Source organism: Oryctolagus cuniculus, chromosome 3 (genome assembly GCF_051225735.1).
Source record: "Oryctolagus cuniculus isolate XC-2025 breed Fujian yellow rabbit chromosome 3, ASM5122573v1, whole genome shotgun sequence".
Lineage (NCBI taxonomy): Eukaryota > Metazoa > Chordata > Mammalia > Lagomorpha > Leporidae > Oryctolagus > Oryctolagus cuniculus.
In genome coordinates this window covers 31,884,148-31,912,147 of record NC_142869.1, presented here as the reverse complement: position 1 = coordinate 31,912,147, position 28,000 = coordinate 31,884,148, and the positions used below count along the sequence as shown (strand labels likewise).

General features: G+C 42.3%; 1 protein-coding gene across 6 annotated transcripts in view; it reads right to left on the bottom strand.

Moving 5' to 3' along the window:
• The window catches only part of PLEKHM3 (pleckstrin homology domain containing M3), a 227,080-nt gene that overhangs the window by 120,260 nt on the left and 78,820 nt on the right, over positions 1–28,000 (bottom strand). For all 6 annotated transcript variants that reach the window (XM_070070290.2, XM_070070289.2, XM_070070294.2 and 3 more), the window contains 2 exons: positions 22,107–22,252; positions 4,311–4,504 (listed from right to left, as the gene is read on the bottom strand). In XM_070070290.2, the coding sequence (XP_069926391.1) occupies positions 4,311–4,504; positions 22,107–22,252 (340 nt within the window). The remainder of the gene's footprint in view (positions 1–4,310; positions 4,505–22,106; positions 22,253–28,000) is intronic.

Genomic DNA, 28,000 nt, shown 5'->3' with positions numbered 1-28,000 from the left:
CCCAAGTGCTACCATAAATGAGCTGGGGATAAGAAAAACAGGCAGCAGGGATGCATGTTGGTGCAGCAGTTGGCACTGCGGACACATCCTACGTCAGAGTGCCTGGGTCCAGAGTGCCTGAGTCTCAGCTCCACTCCTGATTCCAGTTACCTGCTAACGAGCACCCTGAGAAGTAGCAGATGATGGCTCAAGCACTTGGGTCTCTGCCACCTATGTGGGAGACTTGTAATGAGTTCCCAGCCTCTAGCTTTGGCTTGGCCCAGACCTGGCTGTTGTGAGCATTTGGGGAGTAAACCAGGAGGATAGATTATCTCTCTCTCACTCTTTCTCTGACTCTCAAATAAGTAAAAAATAAATTAAGAAAAAGGAAACCCAGTAGTACTGGGTTTGGGGAGATAACAGAAGCAGTGGAGGGTATGACAAAGTGGATTGTCTAGTATGTAAAGTTGCTTGTTGCTATATAAAAATGAGGTAAACCCTGTGGTAATCAGAGGTTCTGTTTCCCAAGAGAAATCAGAAAGTTGATTTTGTGTGTATGTGAAAAGCCCTGATTATTTAAACATCACTAACTATTTCATCAAATCAAAATCTGACGAGGGCCACCTCTGCATGGCCAAACAAATCACATCTGCTGGGCCAGCGGTGCCCAGCCGTGCGGGGCCTGTCTGTGACCTCCGATTTACACACATCCTCCCATGCGTTCAGCAACACGCGGAGGGCTGAGGCCAGGACTCCCCTCGTGGCTGCTGATCCGGATGTGTCCCGACACGGCCGTGCATGCTGAGATTTTCCACAGTTGTTCATGCACCTTCACGTGCGACATGGTAAATAATTCCCAGGAAAAGCTAGCTGGGCCTTGAACTAAGGCAGCAGGGTCACCATCTGGGAGTCCTCAGAAACAGTGATTCTGCAGCACTGTAAACATTTTAGGCTTCACAGAGGATGCTGACTTTTTCTAAACTAATCACCCCACCAGTCAAGATTTGCGGTATGGGTTCAAGGACAAGGCGTTTATTTAACAACAATCAGAAAAACAGTGAGGATGAAAACTGGACAGTCATAACAAGGAAAGGCCTGAAAGCCAACTGTGACTTCCCTAATAAGGTGACGACCAAAGTTGGCTCCCTGGCAGGCGAGTGCCAATACGATTAATCAGTCTGTTTTCAGTGTTCTCGCGACAGCAATATTAACAGTTTGCTTTTTTCTGTTTATATGGTGCTGACAGGTCTTCAGCATGCTGGCCTACTTGCTGGAGATTAATGGCCACTCTTACACTGAGGTAAAAACCAGGCAGGGAGAGAATGTCATTTACGACTAGATAAGAACTGGATTCTCTTGGGTTTTTGCTGTTGTTGCTCTCCAATGGAGTGCAGTGGAGGATGGCCCAGGTCCTTGGGCCCTGCACCCGCATGGGAGACCAGGAGGAAGCACCTGGCTCCTGGCTTCAGATCGGTGCAGTGGCCACAACACGCCGGCCACAGCAGCCACTTGGGGGGTGAACCAATGGGGAAAGGAAGACCTTTCTCTGTCTCTCTCTCTCTCACTGTCTAACTCTGTCAAAAAATAAAAAAAAGTATAGGGAATCTAAAATCACAAATTAAATATATGTATATATATGTGTATATATATATATGTGTGTGTGTGTATATATATATATATATCAATGCGCCTCCTCTAAGCGTCTGTACGTCAGTGTCTCCATGTTTGCTCTTAGGGAGACTCTGCTCCACCCACGTTAGGAAGCAGCCACATGGGTGCCTATGCACTGAGAACCTAGGAACTGCAGTCTGTGCCTAGCTAGCTTTCCAACTCACTTCCTTGCTTACTCCTCTCCTGACACAGAACTACTTTATTTTTAAAAGATTTACTTATATAGAAGGCCAAGTGACAAAGAGAGGGAGGGAGGGAGAGGGAGAGAGACAGAGAAACAGAGAGATTGATTGATTGATTGCTTATACCCACTGGATCACTCCCCAAATGGCTGTAACAGCCAGGGCTGGTCATGCTGAAGCCAGGGGCCAGGCACTACATGAAGGTTTCATCTGCTGCTTCCTAGGGTGTGCATGAGGAGGAAGCTGGATTGGAGGTGTAACAGCCTGGACTTGAACCACACTCTGATGTGGGACCTGGGCATCCCAAGTACAGGCTTAACTTGCTGCCCTACAATGTCCTCCCATCTCCACTCTCAAAGCACTGTTTTCAACACTCTAGTTGTTACAAATTAATTTAATTCTCATAACAATATATTGAGGGAAGAGCTAAATAATGTTTGCTTGAAGTACAGATGTTTAGAGCAGAGTAACCCTGGGCTAGATATAGGCAGCTCTTAAATTCCATACTTGTACTTTGATAATTTGTCTCAAGCGAAAGTTGGATGGGAGAAGGAAGAAACTAAAGTTAGACAGATAAGTTAATTTGCAATGAAGGTGATACATTGGAAGTAAAAAGGAGAGGAAAAATCTGAGTTACTTCAAAATGGCACCAAACTAAATTCCGGGAGGATGATTTGATTTGAGGGTGATAGATGGGTAAACAAAAAAATAATTTGAAGATGATCTCTCCCTCAAAACTAGCCGTGGCTCAGTGGTCTAAAGCAACACTTAATATCCACTGATCCCTCCCTCCCTGCTTCTTTCCTTTGGCTTACTGCGCACCCACCTTGTGCTAGGCTTTGCATTATACAAGGGTCACGGACAAATCCAGAAGGTAAAAAGGAAAGGAAAGGGTAAAAAACTGCTGTCTTCTTTCTCATAGCTTTGGGAGTGCCTTCTTTCTAGAACTTCCATCTCTCTCCTGGTGGTCTGGCCATAAGGCACAGTACATGGTGGTAAACCACCAGACTGCTGGCATAGAGGAGGGTACTTAGTCATCCACAGGGAGCGGACCTCCCATTTAATTCTAAATGTGTGCCCTGATTTGGCATATTTTAACCAAAGCAAAACATTATACCAGAAAGGTACCTAACATGATTCCCATGTGTAGATTTTAATATCATCTAAAAATATAAGCACAAGAAAAATATACTCTGAGCAAAACCAGGAGGTACTGAAAATAATAGAACAAAAATACTTTGAACATTAAAAATCTTATATTTAGTTTAGTTGGTAAACTAGTTTGAGGCATGTGATTCTATTGCCTTCCAGGAAAAAACCAATCTTTTGAAATTAAGATCTGCTTTAGAATCCCTAAAAAGTATAAGTATAAATCCCAATTGCTTTGTGAAAAACAACTAGGTAATAGAATGACTACTACCGAGAAGAATTTTGCTTTATGGATCTGCCTTTTCATTATTATTTTATGAGAGCTTGTCTACATATTATGTGTCCTTCACTATCTACTTTTAATTCTTTTTGAAATTTCTTCTTCAGATGCCTGGGGTTATGTCAATTTCTTTGGATCTAATTGGAGCTCAAATTGCAAACTCTATCACATTAATACTTCCCAAAGGTTCTAACATAGACAGGCTTAGCTCCAAGAACATTTAACATGACTAATGTATGCTGCTGGTCATTTCTATTAAAACAAAACAAAAAAATTAAAAAGGTATTTTTAGGGACTTACGAACACCATCAACTATTATTTCAAGCCTAAGCTAGTTCATACACACCAAGGGCAGGAATTTAAATGCCTATAAAAGCTTACTGTAAAAGAAGGAATTTTATGAGAGCAGGCACATTTTAATTTCAATTTTATTTTCAGAATCCGAGCCTGATTTAGACTTGAGCACTCTATGAACTAAAGGCTATCTAAGCTATGGAGAAGTAACCTGCACCAGTGGTAAGTGAAAAAGCAGAGCCTGGGCATTTTAATTCCAGCTCTACCACTTGCATCATTTACCAAGTTTGGTTATTTGTTTCTGCATGGAAAGTAAGATTTTAATAACCACCTTCTTATTCCCACCAAAAATGTTTTTTAGTCATGAAACATTTTAAACATACATGCTTTTATTGATGATAAGTAGGAAGTTAATTTGGGAAAAATATAAAACAATCTGAAAGCGGTAGGTACTTCTATGATAACTGAAATCAGCACACGGGTGAGAAGCCCTCATGGTCCCGCATGCTCCATCCTGGGGTTAGAAGCCTTCGGTTGCACCAGGCATTGTTTTCATTTTGCTTGGCTCAAACAGAGAGGCTCAGAGGAAAAAGTCAAAGATGAGCCCAGAGAGAAGTAGTGGTGCAGAGGTGGAGGGAGAGCCACAGAATTAGAGACCATGAGACCTGTTGGAGAGGCACTAGGAGAGCATCTAACCATTCTCCTAGGGTAGGAAAGAAAAAACAAACTGCAGCGGCTGACACTACAACTCTTACCTGCGGCGCAGATCCTCGGCCACGGCTGCCCGGCAGCTGAACAGATAGGCTCGGAGTGACTTGAGCTGCTGCCGCAGCCGCACCACACTGGCCAGCGGCTCGGCGTGGAGGTACAGCATGGGGTTCTCCTGCTGGATGTCGATCAGCGGCTCTTCGTACACATACTCCAGAAACTCTTTGGCCTGCTTGGACACCTGCAAAACAAGCCTGGTCAGTCAGTTCTGGAGGATCAGCCAGCTTTCTGCACCTGCTCAAAGTAGGAACCACAGCTTAAATATCAATTTTCTGAATGAAGCCAAATGAAAAAGCCCACAGTTGAACTCAACATAAATGTTGCCTTCTCAACTGGTAAATGAATCTACACATGTGATAAAATGACACAGCTAGACTGACCCATTATACCAATGTCTATTTACTATTTACTGGAGGTTTTTTTTTTTTTTTTGACAGAGTGGACAGTGAGAGAGAGAGAGACAGAGAGAAAGGTCTTCCTTTGCCGTTGGTTCACCCTCCAATGGCCGCCACGGTCGGCGCGCTGCGGCCGGCGCACCGCACTGATCCGATGGCAGGAGCCAGGTGCTTCTCCTGGTCTCCCATGGGGTGCAGGGCCCAAGGACCTGGGCTGTCGCTCCCCCTCTTCGTGGAGGAACGACACAGGACCCTGCGCTGTTCTTTCTGTCTGCTCGGCCCTCCCCGGGTTTGCTGCTGGTTCTTCCCGGGTTGGCTACTATCCCTTCCACCTCCGTGGAAGGGCAGTTCCCCCTGGCCACATTCCCCACTTCCGCAGGGGAGCGGCACACCGCCGGCCGGGTCTCTCGGGGGCTGCACGGGTGTTCCTTCAGCTAGATGTTCCCCATAGATGTTCCTGGTGCATGCCGTCTCTCTCCTCCTTTATAGTCCTCCTCCGCCAATCCTAACTCGGCTGCCCACACGCCGAGTACGCTGCTCTCCAATCAGGAGCAAGTCCTACAGTTTATTGGTTGAACTGGAGGCAGCTGGGTAGAAGCTGTTTTCTCCTCTCCCAGCACCATATTGTAGGAGAGCAGATGCATAGAATAAGTCTTAATTCCAGTAACTTAGTCTAGTCCGGGTTGCTCCCCACACTGGGCCATCCTCCACTGCACTCCCTGGCCACAGCAGAGAGCTGGCCTGGAAGAGGGGCAACCGGGACAGAATCCGGCGCCCCGACCGGGACTAGAACCCGGTGTGCCGGCGCCGCAAGGTGGAGGATTAGCCTAGTGAGCTGAGGCGCCGGCCTGGAGTTCTTTTTTGTTTTGTTTTGTTAAAGATTTATTTATTTGTGTGAAAGGCACAGCTACAGAGAAAGAAGAAGAGAGGGAGGGAGAGAGAATGAATCTTCCATCCACCGCTTCATTCCCTAAGTGGCTGCAATAAACAAGGACTGGGCCAGGTCAAAGCCAGAAGCCAGGAGCCCACATGGGTGGCAGGGGCCTAGGGACTTGGGCCATCTTCTGCTGCTTTCCCAAGTGCATTAGCAGGGAATTGGATTGGAAGTGGAGCAGCCAGGACTGAAACCAGAGCCAATATGGGATGCCAGCATTGCAGGTGGTACTTAATCAGCTGAGCCACAAAGCCTGCCCCTCTTTCGTTTTCTTAAAGATTTACTTACTTATTTGAAAGGCAGTTACAAGGGACCAACAGATAGAGAGTGAGCGAGTAAGAGAGAGAGGTCTTCCATCTGCTGTCACTCACCAAATGGCTGCATTGGCCTTCGGTTGAAGGCAGGAGCCTGGAACTCCATTCAGTCTCCTAGGATGGTGGCAGGGGCCCAAGTACTTGGGCCATCTTATACTGCTTTCCCAGGTGCATTAGCAAGGAGCTGGATCAGAAATGGAACAGCTGGAAAGCTAACTGGCACTCATACAAGATGCCAGAGCCATAGGCCGCAGCTTAACCGACTGCACCACAATGCCGACACCATGGAGTTCTATTTTTAGAATACTGTACTGTGCCACCTAAGATGTAACCAATGGACCAAACTGAGTGAAAGGTACACACGACTCTGTACTATCTATGTAATATCTTGTGAATCTATAATTATTGCAAAATAAAAAGAAAAAATGGAATTCATTAAGACTCAACAGTAATGACAATTTTTAAAAAACTACATAAATATATATGTGCATATATACTATGTATTTCATAATACTTTAAAAATATATGCAAGCCACACACATTATAAAATTCAAAAGGAATAAAATGATATTCAAAAAGAGAAAGGTATTAAATACAAAATGACTTGACTGCATAGAAAACAGACTCAAACATACCACTTCAGAGACCTTGAAGGTGTTGTTTTTATTAGAACAACTTTGAACTGGGGCTGACCCTGGTCACTTTATCCATCCAATTCTATATTCACTTTTGATAGTAAATGACAAGACTATGAAAGTTGATTTTAAAATGTCACTGTTGTCATCAGTAAAAATAGTGTATCTGTTGGGGCTGGAGCCATGGTGTAGTAGGTGAAGTTGCTATCTGTGGTGCTGGCATCACAAAAGGGCGCTAATTTGAGTCCGGGCTCCTCCACTTCTGATCCAGCTCCCTGCTAATGTGCCTGGGAAAATAGCAGAGAATGATCCAAATGCTTGGGCCCCTGCACTCATATGGGAGATCCTGAAGAAGCTCTTGGCTTCAAACCAGCACAGCTCCAGCCATTGTGGCCATCTGGGGGAGTGAACCAGAGGATGGAAGACTTTTCTCTCTGACTCTCCCTCTGTCTCTCTGTAACTCTGCCTTTAAAGTAAATAGATCAAGCTTAAACAACAAACAAACACAATTCATGGAAAGCACAAGGCATCTGAGTTACAGAGGGAGCAGCTTAATGCATAACATGTGGTAATGTTTGAGACTCCATGTAACAATTTACTGATACTGAGATGTAGACTGGCAAGGGATATCACTTATAAAGAGTTGGCTCAATTTCTATTTATGGAAGATAAAACCTCTTCAGAAAGTTTCCACTGAAACCTCTCTAGAAGCAAGACTGGAATTCAACATTAAAACAAATAAGCACTTCTGCTTGTTGAAAAGAACACTGAGAGGCCAGTTTGTGGCACAGTGGGTTAAGCCACCACCTGCACCTCTGGCATCCTATATGAGTGTCAGCTCAACTCCTGGCTGCTCCACTTGCTAGGCAGCTCCCTGCTAATACACCTGGGAAAGCAGTGGAAGATGGCTCATTGAGGCCACCTGGGGAGTGAGACAGTAGATGCAAGATTTCTGTCTTTGTCTCTGTCTCTGTCTCTCCCTCTCTGCGTAACTCTGTCAAATTAATAAATAAACCTTAAAAAAAAAAGAACAATGAAAATCCACTATATTCCACATTTCAGGCTCGCTTATTAATGAGGGTAAGAAAGATAGTCCCTACCTCAATGGGCTCACTGTTTAGCATGAATAACAAAGACTGAGAACAAAAACCATATACAGCATGAAGGCTGTTGACCTGAAGAAAAAGAAGTACGATGAGGCCCACTGGAGGGGGAAATCCACTCTCCAGTGGGCAGAGGGCTAGGAGTCAAGATAGGCCTGGAAAGGCAGATCACACAGGATCTGGTCCAGAAAGATAAACAGAAATTCACTTGGTGGGCAAGAGTGGAGAGTGCCATAGGCAGACCTAAGGACAAAACCCCTAACATGCGCATGTGATAATTAAATGCATGGCCATGGTGGGTGAACTACAAACACAAATGTATTATATACATACATGAAATTCAATGTTATCATTTGCTATTGTAAAGATCATACCCAAATTTACGTTCCTTAGAGTGATGCAAAAAATGCATTTATGTTAAATAAAGATCTTATGTTTGTTCCTTATAAGCAATTACTTTTGAGGTACCTGTTGTGTTGTGTGATGTATGGCATCCTCCAGTGTTACAGACTTAGAGAAATTTATGGCCTTTGCAAATCCATGTCCCAAGAGGGTCACCTAAAATTCACCAAATCCTTTGACTGTTGAATCAGGCTGAAAATAATAGTTATCCCAAAGTAACAGAACTAAATAACGCTCTTATTCTCAAGGCATACAGACACAGGAACGTTCCAGATACTGCCGTGGAAGGTGAAACAGGCTTGGTCCAGTTGTCCTCAGGTAGCTCACAGTTCAGTGGGAAAAGGCAGAATTGGATTTAAATATTTTCTCTAACATGTTTAAATATTTGCTGTATTTAAATATCTTAAATGAGGAAAAAACTAATGGTGTTCTGGGAAACGAAGTACAATCCACTTGAAACTGTTGCTAAAAAATGATGTATTGTACAATTCAATTAGTCTTTCTGGCTCTATTGAGCAGTGTTTATACTGAGTCAGCGCCCCTGCTGAATTAGGCTAACAGGGCTACCTTTTAGTAGGTGAACAGAAGGACAAAGGGCACTGCTCAGTCTCCCAGGCCTTAAAAGGCTTCTCTCTTCAGGTGGTACTTAAGCTCAAAAGAAAAAAAAAAATCTTTTACAGAGACAGTAAAAGCAGGGAGACAAATGGGATGGCAGCTACTGACATTAGTATTCATAAACTGAAATTACGAAAAATAAAAACAGAGGTGGTCTCAACACCATCGAAGGCACTGCCTTCCCAGGCTGTTAACCAGCAAGAAGCACATGGAGCCCATCAATCCACTGCTGCTCACGCCTGTGAACAAATACCTGCCACAGAGGCCATTCTTGGCAGCACGGGTGAGTACAAGCTCAAGTTCTTGCAAATCAGCCACTAAGGCTGGTGAGGGCATTCTTGAGAGAACTCAAATTTGGCATGAAACACTAGTTTTGCAAAATAGAGTATTGAATCCCCACTGATTTCCTAAGTTCTGTATCCTGGCTTAACGATGCCATTCTCAAACTCAACAAGAAATGAAAAGCATTTTTTAGAACACAAACTGTTAAAAAAAAAGGGGGGGGGGGAAGAAGCCAATGATATTCTTAGGTGATAAAGTTTATGTGAGAGAAAGTTTCTTTCTTGTTAACATAAATATTACATGACTTATATGTGAACACTGAGAATGTTCCAACTAAGAGCTACTGTCCTAACTCTTGCCAATCAAAATTACGAAAAACATGAGCCTAAGTGCATTTCTGATGTAAATAACAACTCAGCTCAGAGTCACCTGCAAATAGATGAGCTCAATATTCTGCTTACAAAAAAAAAAAAAGGACTGGCCGGCGCTGTGGCTCACTTGGCTAATCCTCCACCTGTGGCGCCGGCATCCCGGGTTCTAGTCCCGGTCAGGGCGCCGGATTCTGTCCGGTTGCTCCTCTTCCAGTCCAGCTGTGGCCTGGGAGGTCAGTGGAGGATGGCCCAGGTCCTTGGGCCCTGCACCCCATGGGAGACCAGGAGAAAGTACTCGGCTCCTGGCTTCGGATCAAGCGCAGCACCGGCCGTGGCAGCCATTAGGGGAGTGAACCAACAGAAGGAAGACCTTTCTCTCTGTCTTTCTCTCTCACTGTCTAACTCTGCCTGTCAAAAAAAAAAAAAAAAAAAAAAAAAAAAAAAGGGACTGGTTTTGACGCTCTTTTTTTTTTTTTTTTTTTTTTAAGATTTATTTATTTAAAGTCAGAGTTACAGAAAGGCAGAGAGAGAGAGAGAGAGAGATTTTCCAACTGCTAGTTCACTCTTCAAATGGCTGATCTGAAGCCAGGAGCCAGGAGCTTCTTCTGGAATTCCCACGTGGGTGCGGGGGCCCACACACTCGGGTCATCTTCCACTGCTTTCCCAGGTGCATTAGCAGGGAGCAGGATTGTAAGTAGAGCAGTCGGGACTTGAACTGGTGCCCATATGGGCTGCTAGCACTGCAGATGGTGGCTTTACCTGTTATACCACAGAGCTGGCCCCTAGCACTCTTTTTAAAATAATATATATATTTTATTTATTCAAAAGGCAAAGTCACAGATAGAGAAGGAGAAACAGAGAGAAAGATCTTCCATCTGCTGGTTCACTCCCCAAATGGTCACAATCTAAGACAGGGCCAGGCTGAAGCCAGCTGCCTGAATCTCCAACCAGGTCTCCCACGTGGGTAGAGGGGCCCAAGCACTTGGAACACCTTCCATCATCTTTCCAGGCACATTATCAGGGAGCTGGATTGGAAGTGGAGCAGTCAGGACTCGAACTGGATGCTCATATGGAATGCTGGCATAGCATTCGGCAATACCCTCAGCTGCCTGACTAGCACTCTTGTCCAAGATCCTACTTCATTCACGTTAGAATCAATTTTTACTGGGTCAAAGATTCATTTTTTAAACCTACTGGCCTATTAGTATTTCATCAAGCAATGGTTAATATTTAGTGAAGATATTAATATTATTCATATAAACAAATTTCTTTCCATAGCTCTTTTAGTTTATAAATTGAAGTGTTTAAAGCTATAAGAACTCAACTCTGATTCTGTTGTGCTGTAGTTTGTGAATGGATTCTTTTACAAAGCCCTGTAATCCATATGATTCAAGAGAGATAGGAAGGAGCAAGTCCTGGGAGAAACAGGTTTCCTCCTCTGTCTCTCATTCAGGAACTGGTGGAAACATCACACCTACATCATACTTAGCTACAAACTAATCATGACCAAATCTGATATCTATACATATTTGTTTATAAGTAAAAAAAGTGCTATTTGAATTGAACATTAAGTGCCAATGGTAAAAATTTGAATATAGTTTGTCTTTTGCTATGCTGGGGACAACTGCTCTTTTTTTTTTTTTTTTTTTTGACACCTACTTCTTAAAAACAAAGTTTTCAAATGTTGTTGAAGTTTGCATAATCTTGAGAGAGAAGTTCTGCTGTGGTCTTCTGGTACATTCCTCCTCAAAAGCAGTCCTGGGAAAGTAATGGGGCAAAAGGGCTATATAACCATAGACAAAAATTTAGAGATGATGATGTGGTGGTGATAGTAATGGAGAGGATTCATTTTTCTAAGGGAAGAAAATGTATCAACATCAAACATAAAATCTAAGAATAACAAGGACTGGTGAAGATAATCTAGCTCAATTTTCTCAACCTGTGATCCAAGGAATACCAGCCCCACACACACAAAAAGATATTCTGAGGTCCAACAAGAAATAGACCACACAGCTCTTGGTTTTCTTAGTAATTCACAGGGCAAAATGTTAGTATATTAAAAGTCTGAGACAAGGAGAAGGAGCCATTAATCATCTTGTTTGATCAGTATACACCATACACATTTATTGAAATATTGCACTGTGTCCCATAAGTATGTACAATTATTACAGGCTAATCAAAAAATTTTTAAAAAAGATTTATTTATTTATTTATTTGAAGTCACAGTTACAGAGACAGAGAAAGAGAGAGACAGAGAGATTTTCCATCCAAATGGAATGGAAAATCCCTAAACCATCTCAACAGCCAAGGTTGAGCCAGGTGGAAGCCAGGAGCCAGGAGCTTCACCCGAGTCTCCCGTGTCGGTGCAGGGGCCTGAGCACTTGGGCTTTCTTCCACTGCTTTCCCTGGCCATTAGCAGGGAGCTAGACTGGAAATGGAGTAGTCAAAGCCTGAACCAGTGCCCATATGGGATGCTGGCTCTGCAGAAGGTTGTTGAACCCACTGTGCCACAGTGCCAGCACCCCAAAATTTTTTTAATGTTTAAGAAGATGGAGATGCTAAGGAACTGGTTTGATCATCACTCAATGAATGCATGTATCAAATTATCACTCTGTACACCAAAAATATGCATAATTAAAATTAATTAAAAAATAAAACAAAACAAAAAACCCTGAGATACCTTGTACTAAAGAAAATCTGCTTAACCTAGACACAGGGAAGCTATTTCATGTTGTGCAAGAATTCTGAGGAGCAAGAAGGTAGGAGATGAAATCCAGCCTAGGTCTGCTCATCCCTGGAGGAAAGGTCTCTAACACATTCTACTCCCTGCCAGGCTGTGAGCTTGTTGGACTGTGTTTTCCTGGGGAACCCCTTTCTAAATCTCCTACCACTGCCTACCAGTGGCCTTCCTGTAGAGCCCTCTTTTTGAGTAACACCCATTGACATATACAGGACTTATTAATGCTTCATGGAATCCACTTTGAGAAACATTAAATTAACCCACTACTTACACTAATAGAAGAGAAAACTGAGTCCATGGGCCAAGGTTGTGGCGTATCAGGTTAAGCCACTGTCTGCAATGCTGGCATCTCATACTGGAGTGCCAGTGCAAGTCCTGGCTGCACCACTTCCAGTCTATATGTGCCTGGGAAAACATGGGACAATGGCTCAAATGCTTGGGCCCCTGCTTCCCACGTGGGAGACACACATGGAGTTCCAGGCTCCTGGCTTCAGCCTGGCTTAGTCCCAGCCATTGAGAGCATTTGGAGAGTAAATCAGCAGATGGAAGCGCTCACGCGCTCTCTCTCTCTCTCTCTTTCTGTCTCTCCCATTTTCTGTAGCCATGCCTTTCAGATAAATAAAATAAACCTTTAAAGAAAGAAAGGAAGAAGAAAATTTAACTCAGAGAGCATAAGTAACTTATGTGTGGTCATTTCGTGGCAAGACTGGAGCAGGAACTCACATCTCTGGATGCCTCACTTCATGTTGTTCAGCATCGTTTACATTCATGGTTCTTTTCATTTTTAAGTTATTCTACCACAACCTATCAGCTCATGGTTCTATGAAACAGGCGATCTCAAGCCCTTCTCTGCCTTTCCTCCCTGTCAAATAGAAAGCAAGTAGGCTACAAATGGAGACTGGTCTATTATGTAATTAGGCAGTGCCCTGACATGAGTCTCCCATTTAACTGTAAAATAAAAACTAAAGTCCAGTAACATTTCATTTATCCAAAAGTCATTTATTTATGTATTTCATTCTTTATCCTGGAATAAGAGCTTTTAGGAGGGCAGGGACTACGTCCCCAGTGTCTGGAACATCAACAGATAAATGAGTAATTTATGAAATCCCAGCCGTGACTTTGAACTACACATTCCTACTTTAGACAGAATTCTAACAGCTTGGTTATTTGTTTCTAAATTCATAACATACTTAGGGTCAATAAAGACAAAAAAAAGGAAGGGCAGCTAGAGGCAGCACAGTGACAACAGAAGTAATAGCTGACATACTGTTACTAAGGGAACAATGGTACCTATCATTGTTCAAGAAGATTCAAGGTAGAAACACAATAGTGGGTTGGCACTGTAGCCCAGCCCAGCAGATAAAGCCACTGCTTACAAAAACTGGCATCCCACGTGGTAATGCTGGTTAGAGCCTCAACTGTTCTACTTCCAGTCCAGCTTCCTGCTAAAATGCTTGGGAAGACAGTATGGAATGGCCCAAGTATTTGGGTCTCTGCCATTCATGTGGGAGACTTGGATAAAGTTCCAGGCTGTGGCCTCACTATTTGGAAGTGAACTAGAGATGGAAGATCTCTTTCTTTCTCTGTCTCTCTCTGCCCTGCATCCCCAATCCTTAAATAAATTACTTAAAGAAAAAAAAAAGAGACATACTACAACCCAAACTGAGGGCAAGTTGGCAATGTCCAGCAAACTCACGAATGTGCACAGCTACATCAAGGATGCCATCTACAGATAGTCTTGCTCAGGAATGAAATCACTTTTATTCAAAATAATGTATGAAGCTATTCATTAAACCACTGTTCATAATAGTAAAAGAAAGGAAATACCTAAACATCCATTGAACAGGACTGGTTAGACAAGTTAGCATGAGCACATACACTTGTGTATGTAAGAATGTGTCATTCTTGTTGGAATATGAAGTGACTGTAAGAAAAGAAAGAGGAAGCAGGCATTTGGTGCCATGGTTAAGATATCACTTGAGATGCCTGCCTGCATTCCACATTAGCATTCAAGTCCTAGATCCTCTGCTTCCGATCCAGCTTCCTGCTAATGTGAACTTTGGGAGGCAGCAGATGATGTCTCAGGTACTTGGGTCCCTGTCATCCATGTGGGAGACCTGGATTAAGTTCCAGGCTCCTGAATTTGGCCTGGTCCAGCCCTGGCTGCTATAGGCATTTGGAGGATGAACTGGCAAATGGAAAAAATCTCTCGCTTTCTTTTCTCTCTGCCTTCCAAATAAAGTGAAAATAAACAAACTTTTACAAAAAGTTCAAGAGAGTTAGTTTTATGATCTAAATGGAAAGCTTTCTAAATACAGTGTAGGCTACATTGCTTAGTGCCATTTTTGTAAGAAAAAAACACTTATATGTAAAATATCTCTGGAGTAATACTAAAGGAGTAATTTGGTTGCCTATGAAAGCTGAATGAGGTGGGCAGAACTACATATGCATGTCCTTTTACACTATTTGAATCCTGAAATTTGTGAAGGTATACAATACCCAAAACAAGAAGAAAGAATAAAAGTACAGCAGTGTAAACCCAAGGTATTTAGGAAAACAACCTCCCTCATCACATTAAACTCTGAGGTCATACATCACAAGATAAATTATTTATGTATTATCTATTACTATTATTAACAATTATTTATTTATTACAAATATTTATCATTCTGAGGTATTAAAAAGGTTCATTTGGGGCAGGCATTTGGAAAGCGAACCAATGGATGGGAGTGCTCTGTCTCTCAAATAAATTTTAAAAATAGTAAACAGGATAATTTCTAATGTATATATTTTCAAGTAGAATATATCAATTATAGTTAAATTTTATCAAATTATAAAAGAAATACAATCACATTACTGAAAATCTGGAGAATAAAAATCAGGCAAGGAAAAAAACAGCATCCATAATTTGCCATAGCAAAATAAGCACTTCTTATTTTGGTATAAGTCTTCTTTCCAGTAGCTCTCTACATCTCTACTGAGAAAAAGAATAGCCAAAGTCTTCCATACGACCCCTTGGCTCTGTTAAACTGGGCACTGAGGAGGAATCAGGAAACTAAGTTTAATTACAGTGTGTTCTCAAAATCGCCAAATGACTCTGATCAAGTGGGTTTTTTCCCATCAGCGAGCTCTCCCGCTTTGCAAGGGAGCAGAGCTTGCTCTGAATGCCTTTCAAGATGCAGAGATAGGAAATGGTTTGTGTAACATGGAAAACCCCTTATTAAATGGAATGTGAATGTGCAGGCTAGGATACAAAAAAAATGTTTTAATAAAGCACAACTACGAGGAAATATTTAGAAAGAGTTGAGGCTGTCTGGGGTCCTTACCATCTCTTTGTTATGCCTGATATATTTGAACAGGGTGTAGAAGAAAGTTATCTTCAAAGAGAATTTCATTAGAAAATGGCTATAGAATTCAAGGATGGGGTTTAGTTGCTTCATAATCTTGTTGTTCAATTCAATCTGCAGAACACCAGAAAACAGATGAGATCTTACTTTAAAAATAATTAGGATTATTAATACTCCACAGGACAGACAAGGAAATGCTTAAGATGACAGACTTTGCTTTGCTCTGCAAAATCAACTTTTTTCCTTTCTTTTAAAGAGATATTCAAGCCAGCCACATCCTTGCTATTAGGCAGAGCAGGCAGATCTAACAGACGAGTTCTGGGGTTGGAAACTGATAGGTCTGAGTTGACCTTCACAATTAAATGCATTAAGTTAAATCCTGGTGTCTGAGAAAAGACAGACAGACACTGGACTAAATGGAACAGAGCAAGTTAACGCCAGGAAGAGATGATCCAGATAAGACTCAACAGCTATGATCTCGCTCTACAACCCTCCCTGGCCCACTGAGAACTTGGGAAGAAGTGTCTGGCAAAGGAGCTTTTACTCATGTTCAGTATGGTTAAAGTGTGTGTCCCTAATAAATACTTTCAATGAGCTATCCATCCTCTTGGAATCAAATCTGGTCACTTGAATGAGCGCAACAAAACATCCTGATTGGTAGACTCCAAGATCAATGATGGCTACACTGATGATTCTGTAGCCTCCAGGGCTCCCTGCAAACAGCCCTGGATCTCCTTCTCCATTTCTTGCCTTCATGAACCAGGCCTGCTTTTTTCATTTTCCTCATTCAGTGCTACCTTTTCTGCTTTTGCTCCACTAATTGGGTGTACTCTGCAGGCAGCTGCCACCAGCCCAAGTTCCCAATGGATCATGGGACTAGGCCTGCCCATTCACTTGCTCTCCATGCACCTTACTTAGCTGTCAAAGGCCTGCTCCAGGCTGATTAATCTACTAAACCCATTAAACCAAACTCAATTAGCTCTCTTTCCTTCTAAATATGTTTTTATCTAATACACACGTGGCAAATATATTTATAGGCTATACAAGTGTCGAGTACAAGATGCAAAGGAAAGAATGATAACTCTGGTAGAGAGGAAAGGAAAAAATCAGGAAAGGAAATATAAGCTGAGTGTTAGAGTTTGCTGTGCTGTGTGAGGGCAAGAGGAAGACAAGGTGTGAACTAGCCTGGCATGACTGTAAGCAGGAAAGACACATTGTCTTTTATTCATTTATTTATTTTTAAAGATTATTTTGTTAATTTGAAAGAGTTACAGATAGAGGTAGAGCCAGAGAGACAGACAGGTTTTCCATCTGCTGGTTCATTCCCCAAATGGCCACAACAGCCAGAGCTGAACTGATCTGAAGCCAGGAGCCAGAAGCTTCTTTCTGGTCTCCCATGTGGGTGCAGGGGCCCAAGGACTTGGGCCATCTTCTACTGCTTTCCCAGGCCACAGCAGAGTGCTGGATCGGAAGTGGAGCAGCTGGGACTTGAACTGATGCCCACATGGGATGCCGGCACTGTAGGCCAGGGCTTTAACCCACTGTACCACAGCACCGGCCCCCACATATGGTCTTAATAAAGAGAATGGTGTGAAGGGGCTAGAAAGACAGGCAGGGACTACAGATCACAAAAGGTCTTGCATGTCAGGCTGAGGGAATTGTATTTATTCTGTATATAGTCATAGTAAAAGCTGACCTAAATTGAGCATTTATTATGTACAGACACTGTGAGGTGCTTTCTGTGCATGATCATTTAAGTAGCCAGCAAAATTATGAAATAGCTACTACTATTTCCTCCATTCTAAAGGAGAAGAAACTAAGAGGGCAAAAAAGGTCAGAGCAGGACTTTTTTGAAATATTACTCAACAAGAAGGTGTGAGACGGCCACTGACTTCCACTGTTTGCATGATGCTGAGGTTCGGTCAGCACAGCGGGATTGTTAATGTGGTGGAAAGCATGATCTCAAGAGTGAAAAAATTCAGGTTATAAATACATTTGTCACCGCTAACTGCCAAGGCGGGGCACATATGGCAGAGGGAGGAATCCAGGATGGCTACCCAGTCTAGCAATGGGATTCGTAATGCAGGCAAAGTACACTGGGGACACTTGCTGAGCATGATTAAAATCAATTTGGGGCACACTGAGTTTGAGGTGCCCAGAGGACAAGGCTTCATTCCTTCCAAGCGCATTCCTATTTATCTACTGTGTGCCAGAGTTGTGTTATGACAAGTTCCCTGTGTTCAGGGAGTTCATCTTTATAGAGAAAACAAAGAGCTGTCACATAAATGTGATGTTAATGAAAACAATCATGACTTCCATTCATTAAGTGTTGATCACAGACATTTGCTCACTGTTTTTCTTATCCCAAATTCACACAAATCTCTCAGGTAAATGCTTGCACATGAATTACAATAATGACAAATGTCTATTTAGGGCACACTATGTGCTAGGCATACTTCACAGGCACCAACCCATTTAACCAGCAGAACTCTAGGAGGTGTTACTAATCTTATTTTACAGATGAGGAAATGGAAACACAGACAAACCAAATTACTTGCCCAGGTTAGACAGCTAATAAGTGAAAAAGCCAAGACTTGAACCAAGACAGTCTGGGCTCATTTATAGACTGGAAAACTGAGGCCCAGGGAAGCATGAGTCATTTGTCCCAACAAATCAAGCACGTGATAAAAGGTAAAGGTAGAATGTCACCCAGAACAAAGGAATGCAAGGGAGGCAGGCTGAAGCCACTGCTGTCACCATGAGCTTGCCTATCTGAAGGATAAGATAAAGCAGAGTGACTCAGGGCAAGCAAAGGGACTCAGAGACCATGCAGCAGAAGCAGATAGGCAAACAAGAAGGAGGAACCCAAGGATGAGTTCTGTGGCTTCATGTCCAACCCTCCTGCTCTGTGCCTGCATGCTGGGTGCTAGTCCCGCCGTGCTGGCCTTTCCTCCTGCTGTGCTCATTCATTAGGTCCCAGCACCAACGGCGGTGCCTCTATCCTGGGTCTCCATTGGGTCTGCTGCCTTCCTCTCCAACTCTTGGGTGGGGCTTACTCCTTCCCAATGTGTTTTATTTTTGTGGGGCACACTCCAAGGGATTAAGAGTAACTTTATGATTCTGAACAAAGAGGTAATGGTATGATTTTTCTCAAATGCCTGTTTAACTTCAAGCTCCTGTTATTAACCCTTGATTAAATGTAATTCTCGAGTCACACATGACATTATGGTGGCACAGAGCAGTGAGAACACTGTAGAAAGTGGGGGTGGGGCAGGATACCCACAGAAGGTTTCACTAAGCAGGACACGCTTGTATTCACTCAGGAAGAAGGAGCAGGGATCCCCCAGATGGCTAGAAAAACCTGGAGGACACATGGAAGGGATGCTCATGAGACATGAAAAGTCTCTGCTTTACTACAAAATGGAAGAGGGGACAGGCATTTGGCGCAGTGGTTAAGATGCCACTTTGGGTACCCACATTCCAAATCCTAGTCCTGGGTTCAAGTCCTGGTTCAGCTTGCTTTGAATTCCAGCTTCCTGATAATGCGTACTCTGGGAGGCAGCAGGTGATGATGAATCAAGTACCTGAGTCCCTGACAACCATGTGGGAGACCCAGATGGAGTTCTGAGCTCCTGGCTTTGGCCTGGCCCAGCCCTGTTGCAGGTACTTTGGGAATGAACCAGAAGATGGAAGATCTCTATTAGTCTCTTTCTGTCTTTCAAGTAAAAATAGATAATAATTTTAAAATATATTTTTGACATGGAAGAGAAGCAGTAAGGACTGACAGAAATATAAATTTATAGATATTCATATCCATATCTCATAACTTCAATTTTTTCCTTAAAGTAGGAGGCAAGGTCATATGCCAAGAAGGATTGGGATAAGGCATCTTTTTTTTTTTTTTAAGATTTATTTATTTATTTATTCGAAAGTCAGAGTTACACAGAGATAGGAGAGGGAGGGAGGGAGGGAGGGAGAGAGAGAGAGAGAGAGAGAAGTCTTCCATCTGGTGGTTCACTCCCCAGTTGGCCACAACGCTGATCCGAAGCCAGGAGCCAGGAGTTTCTTCCAGGTCTCCCACGTGGGTGCAGGGCCCAAGGACTTGGGCCATCCTCTACTGCTACCCCAGGCCATAGCAGAGAGCTGGACCAGAAGAGGAGCAGCTGGGACTAGAACTGGTGCCCATATGGGATGCCGGCACTTCAGGCCAGGGCGTTAACCTGCTGCACCACAGCGCCGGCCCCAGGATAAGGCAGCTTGAAGACAGTAAAGATTTGAGTGGTATTGAATAGAACAGGAGAGAGCTGCCCAGGTATATAGAAAAGGATGTAAGCCAACTGGTAACTCACAATTTTCATGTTCATTGTAGAACTCAAAGATTCCAGCAATCGACAGCAACAGTGCCCTTCCTGACCTACTTGCTCCCAGTAACAAAGCAAGTGATCCTCAGACAGCTATCAGCAAGGAGGCATAAAAACAGTAAGATAAGTTGTTTTTGTATTAAGTACCTTGCATGGAAATGTTCACTCAAAGCAGATGTCACAATTCTGGCAGAAGGAACAGAAAAGCTTCTAGCCATGTCAGATAAAATAATTATGTTATCTGCTTAGTGAGCTAGACACAGGGACCATGATAAAATCGTAATTCCTTAGTGATCCAGTGAGGAGTTAAATTCCTGCACTTGCCAAATTCTACTCCCTTGTTTGTGCAAGGGTAGAAATGCTGTACAAGACAGCTAACCAATTCACATATCTTATAAAGTTGTCCATTAGACAATAAAAGCTGCAGACCTGGATTTCAGTACCCAAACTGAAGCTGGTGATAGAAGCAAAAATCATCACTATATGGGCTCTGGTGGTGAGCAAATGACCCAACAGAGGAGTATAAAGTGGGGAAAGGAAATGAAAGAATGAACCTTAACAAATTCTAATATTAAAGATGTAGGCAAAAGAAAAAATCAGAGAAGGTGACTGAGAAAGAAGAGTTGGAAGCAGGAAGAGAACCAAGGATATGTTATCAAGGCCAATGAAAGAGAATTCAAGCAGTGTGGTATGCCAAAAAAGTCTAACAGAACAAGAAACTGCCAAGGGTCAACAAGGTGTGGCGAAACTGTAATTGAGAACAGTGGAGTAAAGATCATGAACAAAGGTGGAAGGAATAAACTACCATGTTTCTTCCATGGCCGGAAGGAAGACAATGAGGATGGATGCAAAAGACAAGTCTGTAGGTGGGATGATGGAATTACTGCCTAATCACTCCTACTATTTCTGTGAAGTCCAAGGTAAAGGTACTTCCCAGAGTAGGACTGGGTATTTATTGTTTCAGATCACAGACACTGAAATGAATGAACCTGATGCAAATGGAGGATAACTTATATAAGCTCCCCAAACCATACTTACCTGCCTATTTACTGGCACATGTGTCCAAAGATTTTGCTTTTTCTCTTATTCCATACGCAAAGTACTGGACAAATCTCTTATTGTCTACCTGATTCCATTCTCACTGCCTCAACCACATCATTCTACCAACTCTCCTCTCTCCTGGATAGCCTACATCATGATGGAAAATAAACTATTTTTCCCCATTACTCTCTTTCTTTTTATAGCAAAACTTCTCAAAAGGGTCAGCTGTTCTTGTCTTTTATTTCTCTCTTCTTATTCTATGTTGAACCCACTCCAATCAGACCTTTGCTCCCATCACTCCATTCAAACTGCTCTCATTAAGGTCACTAATTACCTCCACATTACAAAAAGTCAATGGTCAAGTCTCAGTGCTCATCCTATTTGACCCATCAGCATCTGTCACAATTCATCTGGAAACAATCTTCAGTTGGCTTGTCAGACACCCTGGGATTCTTCTACCTCACTGCTCACTCCTTCTTGACCTCCTTTACCGGCCCTCCTCTTCTCCCTATTCTCTTAAGTTGGAGTATCCCAGTATGCTTTGGGTCTTCTACTTCTCTATTGACTCAGATTTTTGCAGCTACTAAACCTGCTATTTTCACTTCTTGCATATCCTTCTTGGCTGTTAGCAGGTACTTTGCAAAGCTATTAGCATACAGTTACACATCTTGTTTCCCCTTTACAATAAACAACAGCCCAAATGAAGTCCTGGGAAGGCTCAGCACATTGTTTGCTATAGGCCCTACCCAAAAGCCCACATGGCTTCTCTCAGGGTTCCAGTTCTGTGGGCTAGATTTGCTTGCATACTGACCTGCACATAAGTAGGAATGCTACTCTACTATAAGAATTACCTTGGATTGTGTAAGTCCTCTCCAAAGATAACTAGCATGCTTATGCATTCATTATTTTCCCATTTTTATTTTCCCATGTTGTTATCTAATAAGAAAAACCAAAGGAGAGGTCTTCTCTCACCATCAGATTTCTCTCTTAGCATCTATAGCTAGCTATGAAGGCCCAAACATAAAAACTACTATACATATCTTTTTAAATAAAGAACTCAGTAAGAGTCATAGTTAAGAAGTTTTCAATGGTAAGATATAGGGTAGGTAGTAGATAAGATCTTGTAGCTTTTATTAGACTACCTAGTCAGGATTACTCCAAATTGTTTTATCTTTATAATCCACCTGACAACATATGAACACCTAAGTTGTTACTACTAAGTGAACCCAGTTTCTGTACCCACCTTATACTTTGAAGTATCCCAGTTGTGGACTATGCGGGCTGGGATGAGGAAGCTGTCGTCCACGTGGCAGTTGCTACAGTAATACCAACCACTGTAATTGCACACCTTGGCTTTCCCATTGGAAAGGCCAATGGATCGCTGGCAACCTGGTCAAAAGACAAAAGAAAGAATCCATGATTATTGCTGTACAAAACAGGGCTGTACAAAACTCAAGTTAAATAAAAATCTGTATCAGGCAAGAGGTCACAGAGAATACATGCACAGATGTGTCACCTTCTTCCTAGTCTGACAGCCCGCATCCTTCGCCTCCTCAGGGATTTCTGTGTCACCTGACTGGTGCCCTGTCTCATGCCTCTTCTGATTCCATCTCTGCTGCCAGATATCAGTCTCTCTATAACCCTGCCTTTATCTCCTCACTTGCCTGCTCAGAAATTCTATTCCCACCAGACACTTGGTTGGGAGCTTCTCTCACAGGATCTGTTTTAACCTGCACAACCCCTATGCAGAGGATATTATCAACTCTATTTTGCAGATGAAGAACCAGGATTTTCACTAAGTGAAAAAGCTTGTCCGAGGTCACTCTGCCAATAAAAGCTAGAGTTTGGATTCGGCTCTAAGCTTGTCAGATGCTAAAATGATCCTAAAACTGATAATGCAGCCTTCCTTTGCTTACAAAATCAATGTAAGAAAGTTAGCCTTCGGCCCCAGCTCACCTTTGCAACTCTTCTCCAATAGGAGTATTCACCTCTTTATTCCCTTACATATTGTGCTGCAAATAAACACAGCGTGCTCATTCCATTCATCACATATTGTGCACATCACTTCTCCTTACACAATACCCTCTTCTTAGCTCTCTACTTCAACAAATCTTGCCCACTATTCAAGGCCTGCAAAGTGATTGCTACTGCCCCTTCCATAGCCAAGAAGGTCCACGATTCTGTAAGCACAGTCTTGGCACTGTCAGGGGACCTGGCCCTACCATAAAGAAGCCATTATTTTTCTTTAGATAGGATGAATTACCTTATCTTCTACGGATAAGTATGAAGATTCTGTCCCTATCATCTCCAAAAACAAACCCCTAGAATCCCCAGAACAAGTAATCAAGAATATACAAACAGCAATTTGTATTTTAGAGAGTCTGAAGTTTCTGACTGGCGGTTTTCATTTTAGAGATCCTTCCATCTGGCCCATTTCCTGGCTCAGTGTCAAGAACGAAATTGATCAAAAAGATCTGACATGAAGTCTATTTCATGATGTGGATACCAAAAAGGAACTATTATTTCAATAATAATAATACTATAATGATGAATATTGCACCTCATTTCCATTACAAGATGCTCAAACACATTTATTTAACCAACAGTCAACTTAGGAAGACAATGATTCACATGAACTCCCATTCAACAGAACTTTCATTTCCATTCCTAGTAAAATGGCATCAGTAATCAAACAGTTTCCATCTTCCAGTAAGAGTTAGATCTTACTGTTCTTAAACACAAGAGGTACTGAAAGACAGTAAATAAATGTTAGTATTATGCTTCAAGAGCTTGATCCTGTTCCTTTCTAGAATGACTGAGTAGCAACAAAACCATAATAAGCTCCTGTTTATCTGACTGGCTGAGGAATGAGAAATGTGTGAAAGACAAGGAAGAAGCAAACACGCTTCTGTTTGACAGAGGAGACTGTCATAATCACAGGGCTGTGACTGCTGGAATGCTGCTTCCTGCACTCACCGACTGCATTACTCATTAGGCATTTAGCATGTGCCTCCTTGAACTGTCTGCCTTTTTATGGGCTTGCCCAGCTAGGACTGCAATATAAACTGCTCAGACCTGGTTTTTTTTTTTTTTATCCTCAGCACTTAACACAGAGCTTTACACATAGCAGACAACCAATAAATGTTTATGTTGACGGGATGACAAACAGTATTATTTGGCACATGTACACTCACATACACATAAGAGATTTTAATTTCCCATAGCCACACTAAAACTGATCCTCTTAACTTGTTCACTTACCTCTCATAGCAGGCAACTTCCATTAGTATCCCTGTTAAAACACATTGCCCTTTCTAAGAACTACATATTATACCTGTGTTCATACTTGAACTGTGAGGCAGAGTTCAGGGGATCCTGACACACCCTGGACACTGGGATATTGCTATTCCCAACAATCAGCAGACCGTCAAATTGACTTAACACTGAAATGACACTGCATAGAACTCAGTCACTCCTCATGTTTTAGAAGGAGATTATGGGGGTCATCGCTGTGGCATAGCAAGTGAAGCCACACCCATTTGGGTGCTGGTTCGAGTCCTAGCTGCTCTACTTCCGATCCAGCTCTCTGCTATAGCCTGGGAAAGCAGCAGAAGATGGCCCAAGTCCTTGGGCCCCTGCACCCATGTGGGAGACCCCAAAGAAGCTCCTGGCTCCTGGCTTCGGATAGGCCCAGCTCCAGCTGTTGCAGCCATTTGGAGAGTGAACCAGTGGATGGAAGACCTCTCTTTCTGCCTCTGCTTCTTTGTAACTCTGCCTTTCAAATAAATAAATAAATAAATATTTTTTAAAAAAAGATTATGATCTTGCAGAGATTCAGGATCATTATTATAGCTGAAATTCTCACCATATAATGCTGAAAACATAACAGATTATTTTAGCATTATGTTTATTTGAATTTTTGATATAATAAACATCAGTAAGCAATTGCTAGATATTTATATATTCCTTAGTAGGTACTGCTGGGCTTATCAGTCTATAATTTTACTGATTTTATTATAATTTTCTAGATGCAAGATATAGGCAATATTAAAACAAATATGCATTTTAGTGAAGGATAACACCTAAAAATGTTTATATCAACTTGAGCACACAGGTCCAAACCCAATATTATAGGCAGTGAAGTACATGAGCTAACTAAAATGAATTCACAGCTTTGCATAGGTGTCTGGGTGCACTGTGGAAAGGGTGAGTTATATGGCTAAGGTTTATTCAAGTTTTGGCTTAGACTAAAGCAACTGCAGATAAACTCCTGTCTCCAGGTGTCTTTACCTCCCTACTTTAATCAGAACCATGATATTCCACTGTCAGCACCAAAATCACCCAAATGACCCAGAAGAAGGTCTGAACCTGCCTGCCTTCTTGGGACTGCTTTGGACATGTGGTGCAAAGATAAGCTTTGCTCTAGAAGCTAAAGGCCTGGGTCTTTTCTTACCCGGCCTTCCTCACCATAAAATTATTAAAGGCATAGCTTAAATTGGTGTGATGCCAAATTCAGTAAGCATCTGAATTTTCTGGTGATATGCGTCTCTCCCAACCCTGATGATTTTTAATTCTGTAGATTTGGAGAAAGAACCAGGAATTCGCATTTCTAGTGAGCATCCACCCACCACTGCCACCGGCATCACCAGCAGGGATTCTGGGTAAATGCTGAGACGTGCTCCCTAATTTCAAGGTAACCTCCAAGGTCCCTCCAAGCTCTAATAAAATTCTGACTACATTAAAAAAAAAAAAGTGCAGAAGGTACACAGACTTCTCAGTGAAAAGCTCATAATTTGTCACACAGTTTACTTTCTAGGCTTCCAAAATCAACATTTCAGGCTCTTAGTTGATTTCTAAAAATTGGCCATGTAGAAACAACCTGAGCTCATTTTACCAGTGTTTTTCCAGAGCATTCTTGTCTCCACTGGGAAGTGTTCTATTCAGCTGAGACAGAATCAAAACTTTTAACCCCCAAATGCAATGTATTTGTCTTTGAAAGAACACAAGATGGTTGGGAAAGAAGATTAGAGGCTCATTAGTGGTCCAATGTAGACTCGTTTTCTAAAAAACAACACACACCACTTATTTGAAGAAGGAAACACCCGTCCTTTCAATTAACAGCAAGATTTCCTTTAATATTATACTAGTAAATCAGAGACTAAAAATGTCTTCGGCAATTCCCCTATAAAGATACACAATCTGGGATTTTACTTTATCATTGTGAAGTTTTCAACAGGAGAAAAATGTGTTTTCTTAATAATGACAGTGACAAAAACACATTTTTTTGGAGGGTGCCAAGGCTGGACTCTGAAAAGCGACATTATGGGGAGAAAAATAGAGCTGCAGAGTAGAGACAAAAAATAATTAATTGAAATAACTAATTAGAGCTTATTTACATATATTTTTATGTGCTTTCAAACAGACTTTTCCACAATGTTTCTAAATTAAAGAGCATTTGTAGTAGGGAACACTCAACATGTTGGATCAAAGCAAATACATTCTTCCTAGTCTCTTTTTGAAACTTTTCAAAGTGTATTCAATTCAGAGGAACAAAAACCTATCTCACAAGAGAACCCACTGGCCTTTTTTTTTTTTCATTGCTTCCCACCCCACTTCAAATCGTTAATGAACACATGCTCTGAAGAGCTTAGCTTCTCCTCTGATACACTTTTGGAAACAAATGTTACCATTTAACCGAAATCCCATTTTCTGCATGTACAGTCTATTTCCCAAATGGCCTTTCACTAAGACGCCCAAAAGAATCTGTTGCTGGGGGTCTAAGCAGAAATTTTGGCATAATTCTCCAAAAAAGCACAATCTTCCTTACAAGTGTACCCAGTGAGCTCAATTGGCCGCCTTGTGGTGTTATGAAGGCTGAGATCTTGAGGATGAGCCAACTACCTTCTCTCTACTGCCCAGCTACCAATCCAGCCCTCCTTCTACTGAGCAGCAGTGGGAAAACTCAAGGGCATAAGAGGGAAGCGACAAGATCTGAAGCTGTACCCAGGTGACTCTCACTTTGGGAAGAACTCATGTGATGCTTTCCAGGCATGGTAGTCATGCCAGCCCCTTTCTGTGTCTTTAAAGTAAGCTTCCACCTAATTTGGTTAGATCAATTCAGGGTTTTGTACTTGGAGAGTAAAAATGCTCTAAGAAAAAAAAGGGGGGGGGCAAAGAAAAAAAGACAAGGTGCCTTTGTGATAGGAAGGGAAAAAGATACAGAGGACACAGTTTCACTTGCTCTGATGAAAAAGGAAGAAAGGAAAACACCTGTCAAGGTTCACAGCCTCTTTGCAGACATGGGGTGGGGAGAGATGTCCACAGGAATGAGAAGGGCGACTGCCCCGTCTCTTCTCCTTTCCTGCCCGGTCCTGGCAGGGCCAGCTAGCTGTGGTAAGCACTATATAAAGTGCTGCTTGCAGGCCTGGACTTTGATCACATTCCCTTGAGACCAGATTTTCCAAAATAAAGGAAACCAGAAATGGAGGCTAAATGACTTGCCATTTTACAAGACTTAAGGGGAAAGTCATAAAGAACTTAGCTTTCCCTGCTTACAGTCTATAATCATTGGCTCATTAAGTGGTTAAGTGTTTAACATACACTTAAAGAAACCAAAGTGTTACATCTGGTATACAGTTGAAAGTTCTGTTTATCCAGCCTGGGATTAGCACAGAGCTGGGCACAGTGTTTAAACAAAGGATTGTTTGGCACAGGGCACAGCCATATGTTCAGTGTAGCTCTGATATCCATTAAAGGAAGTGGGAGCAAAGCAAACTGGGCCCAAGCCTTGCATCTTCCATAGTTGGAGGGGATGGAGCTGAGATATGAGACTGACCACACGTGTGTTGTTGCAAGAAACTTGGTAGAACTGATGTTACAGAATTCTACGTAACTGTAGAATGGAACTGGGACAAAAGGTGAGAGACACTGAGAAACACCGACTCAGGAATCAGTGATCTAAAACTTTTCCCATCTCAAGTATCTAAGTCACTCTATCTTTGGGACAAGGTGGTGACCCATAAAGTAGAAGATATCAACTTAGTCATACAATCAATTAAGATGTTAAACATTTGGATGGAGACTCAGGTACATACCACTGAGTGAGCAAAGCGGGGTGGGTATGGGGACTCAGAAAAA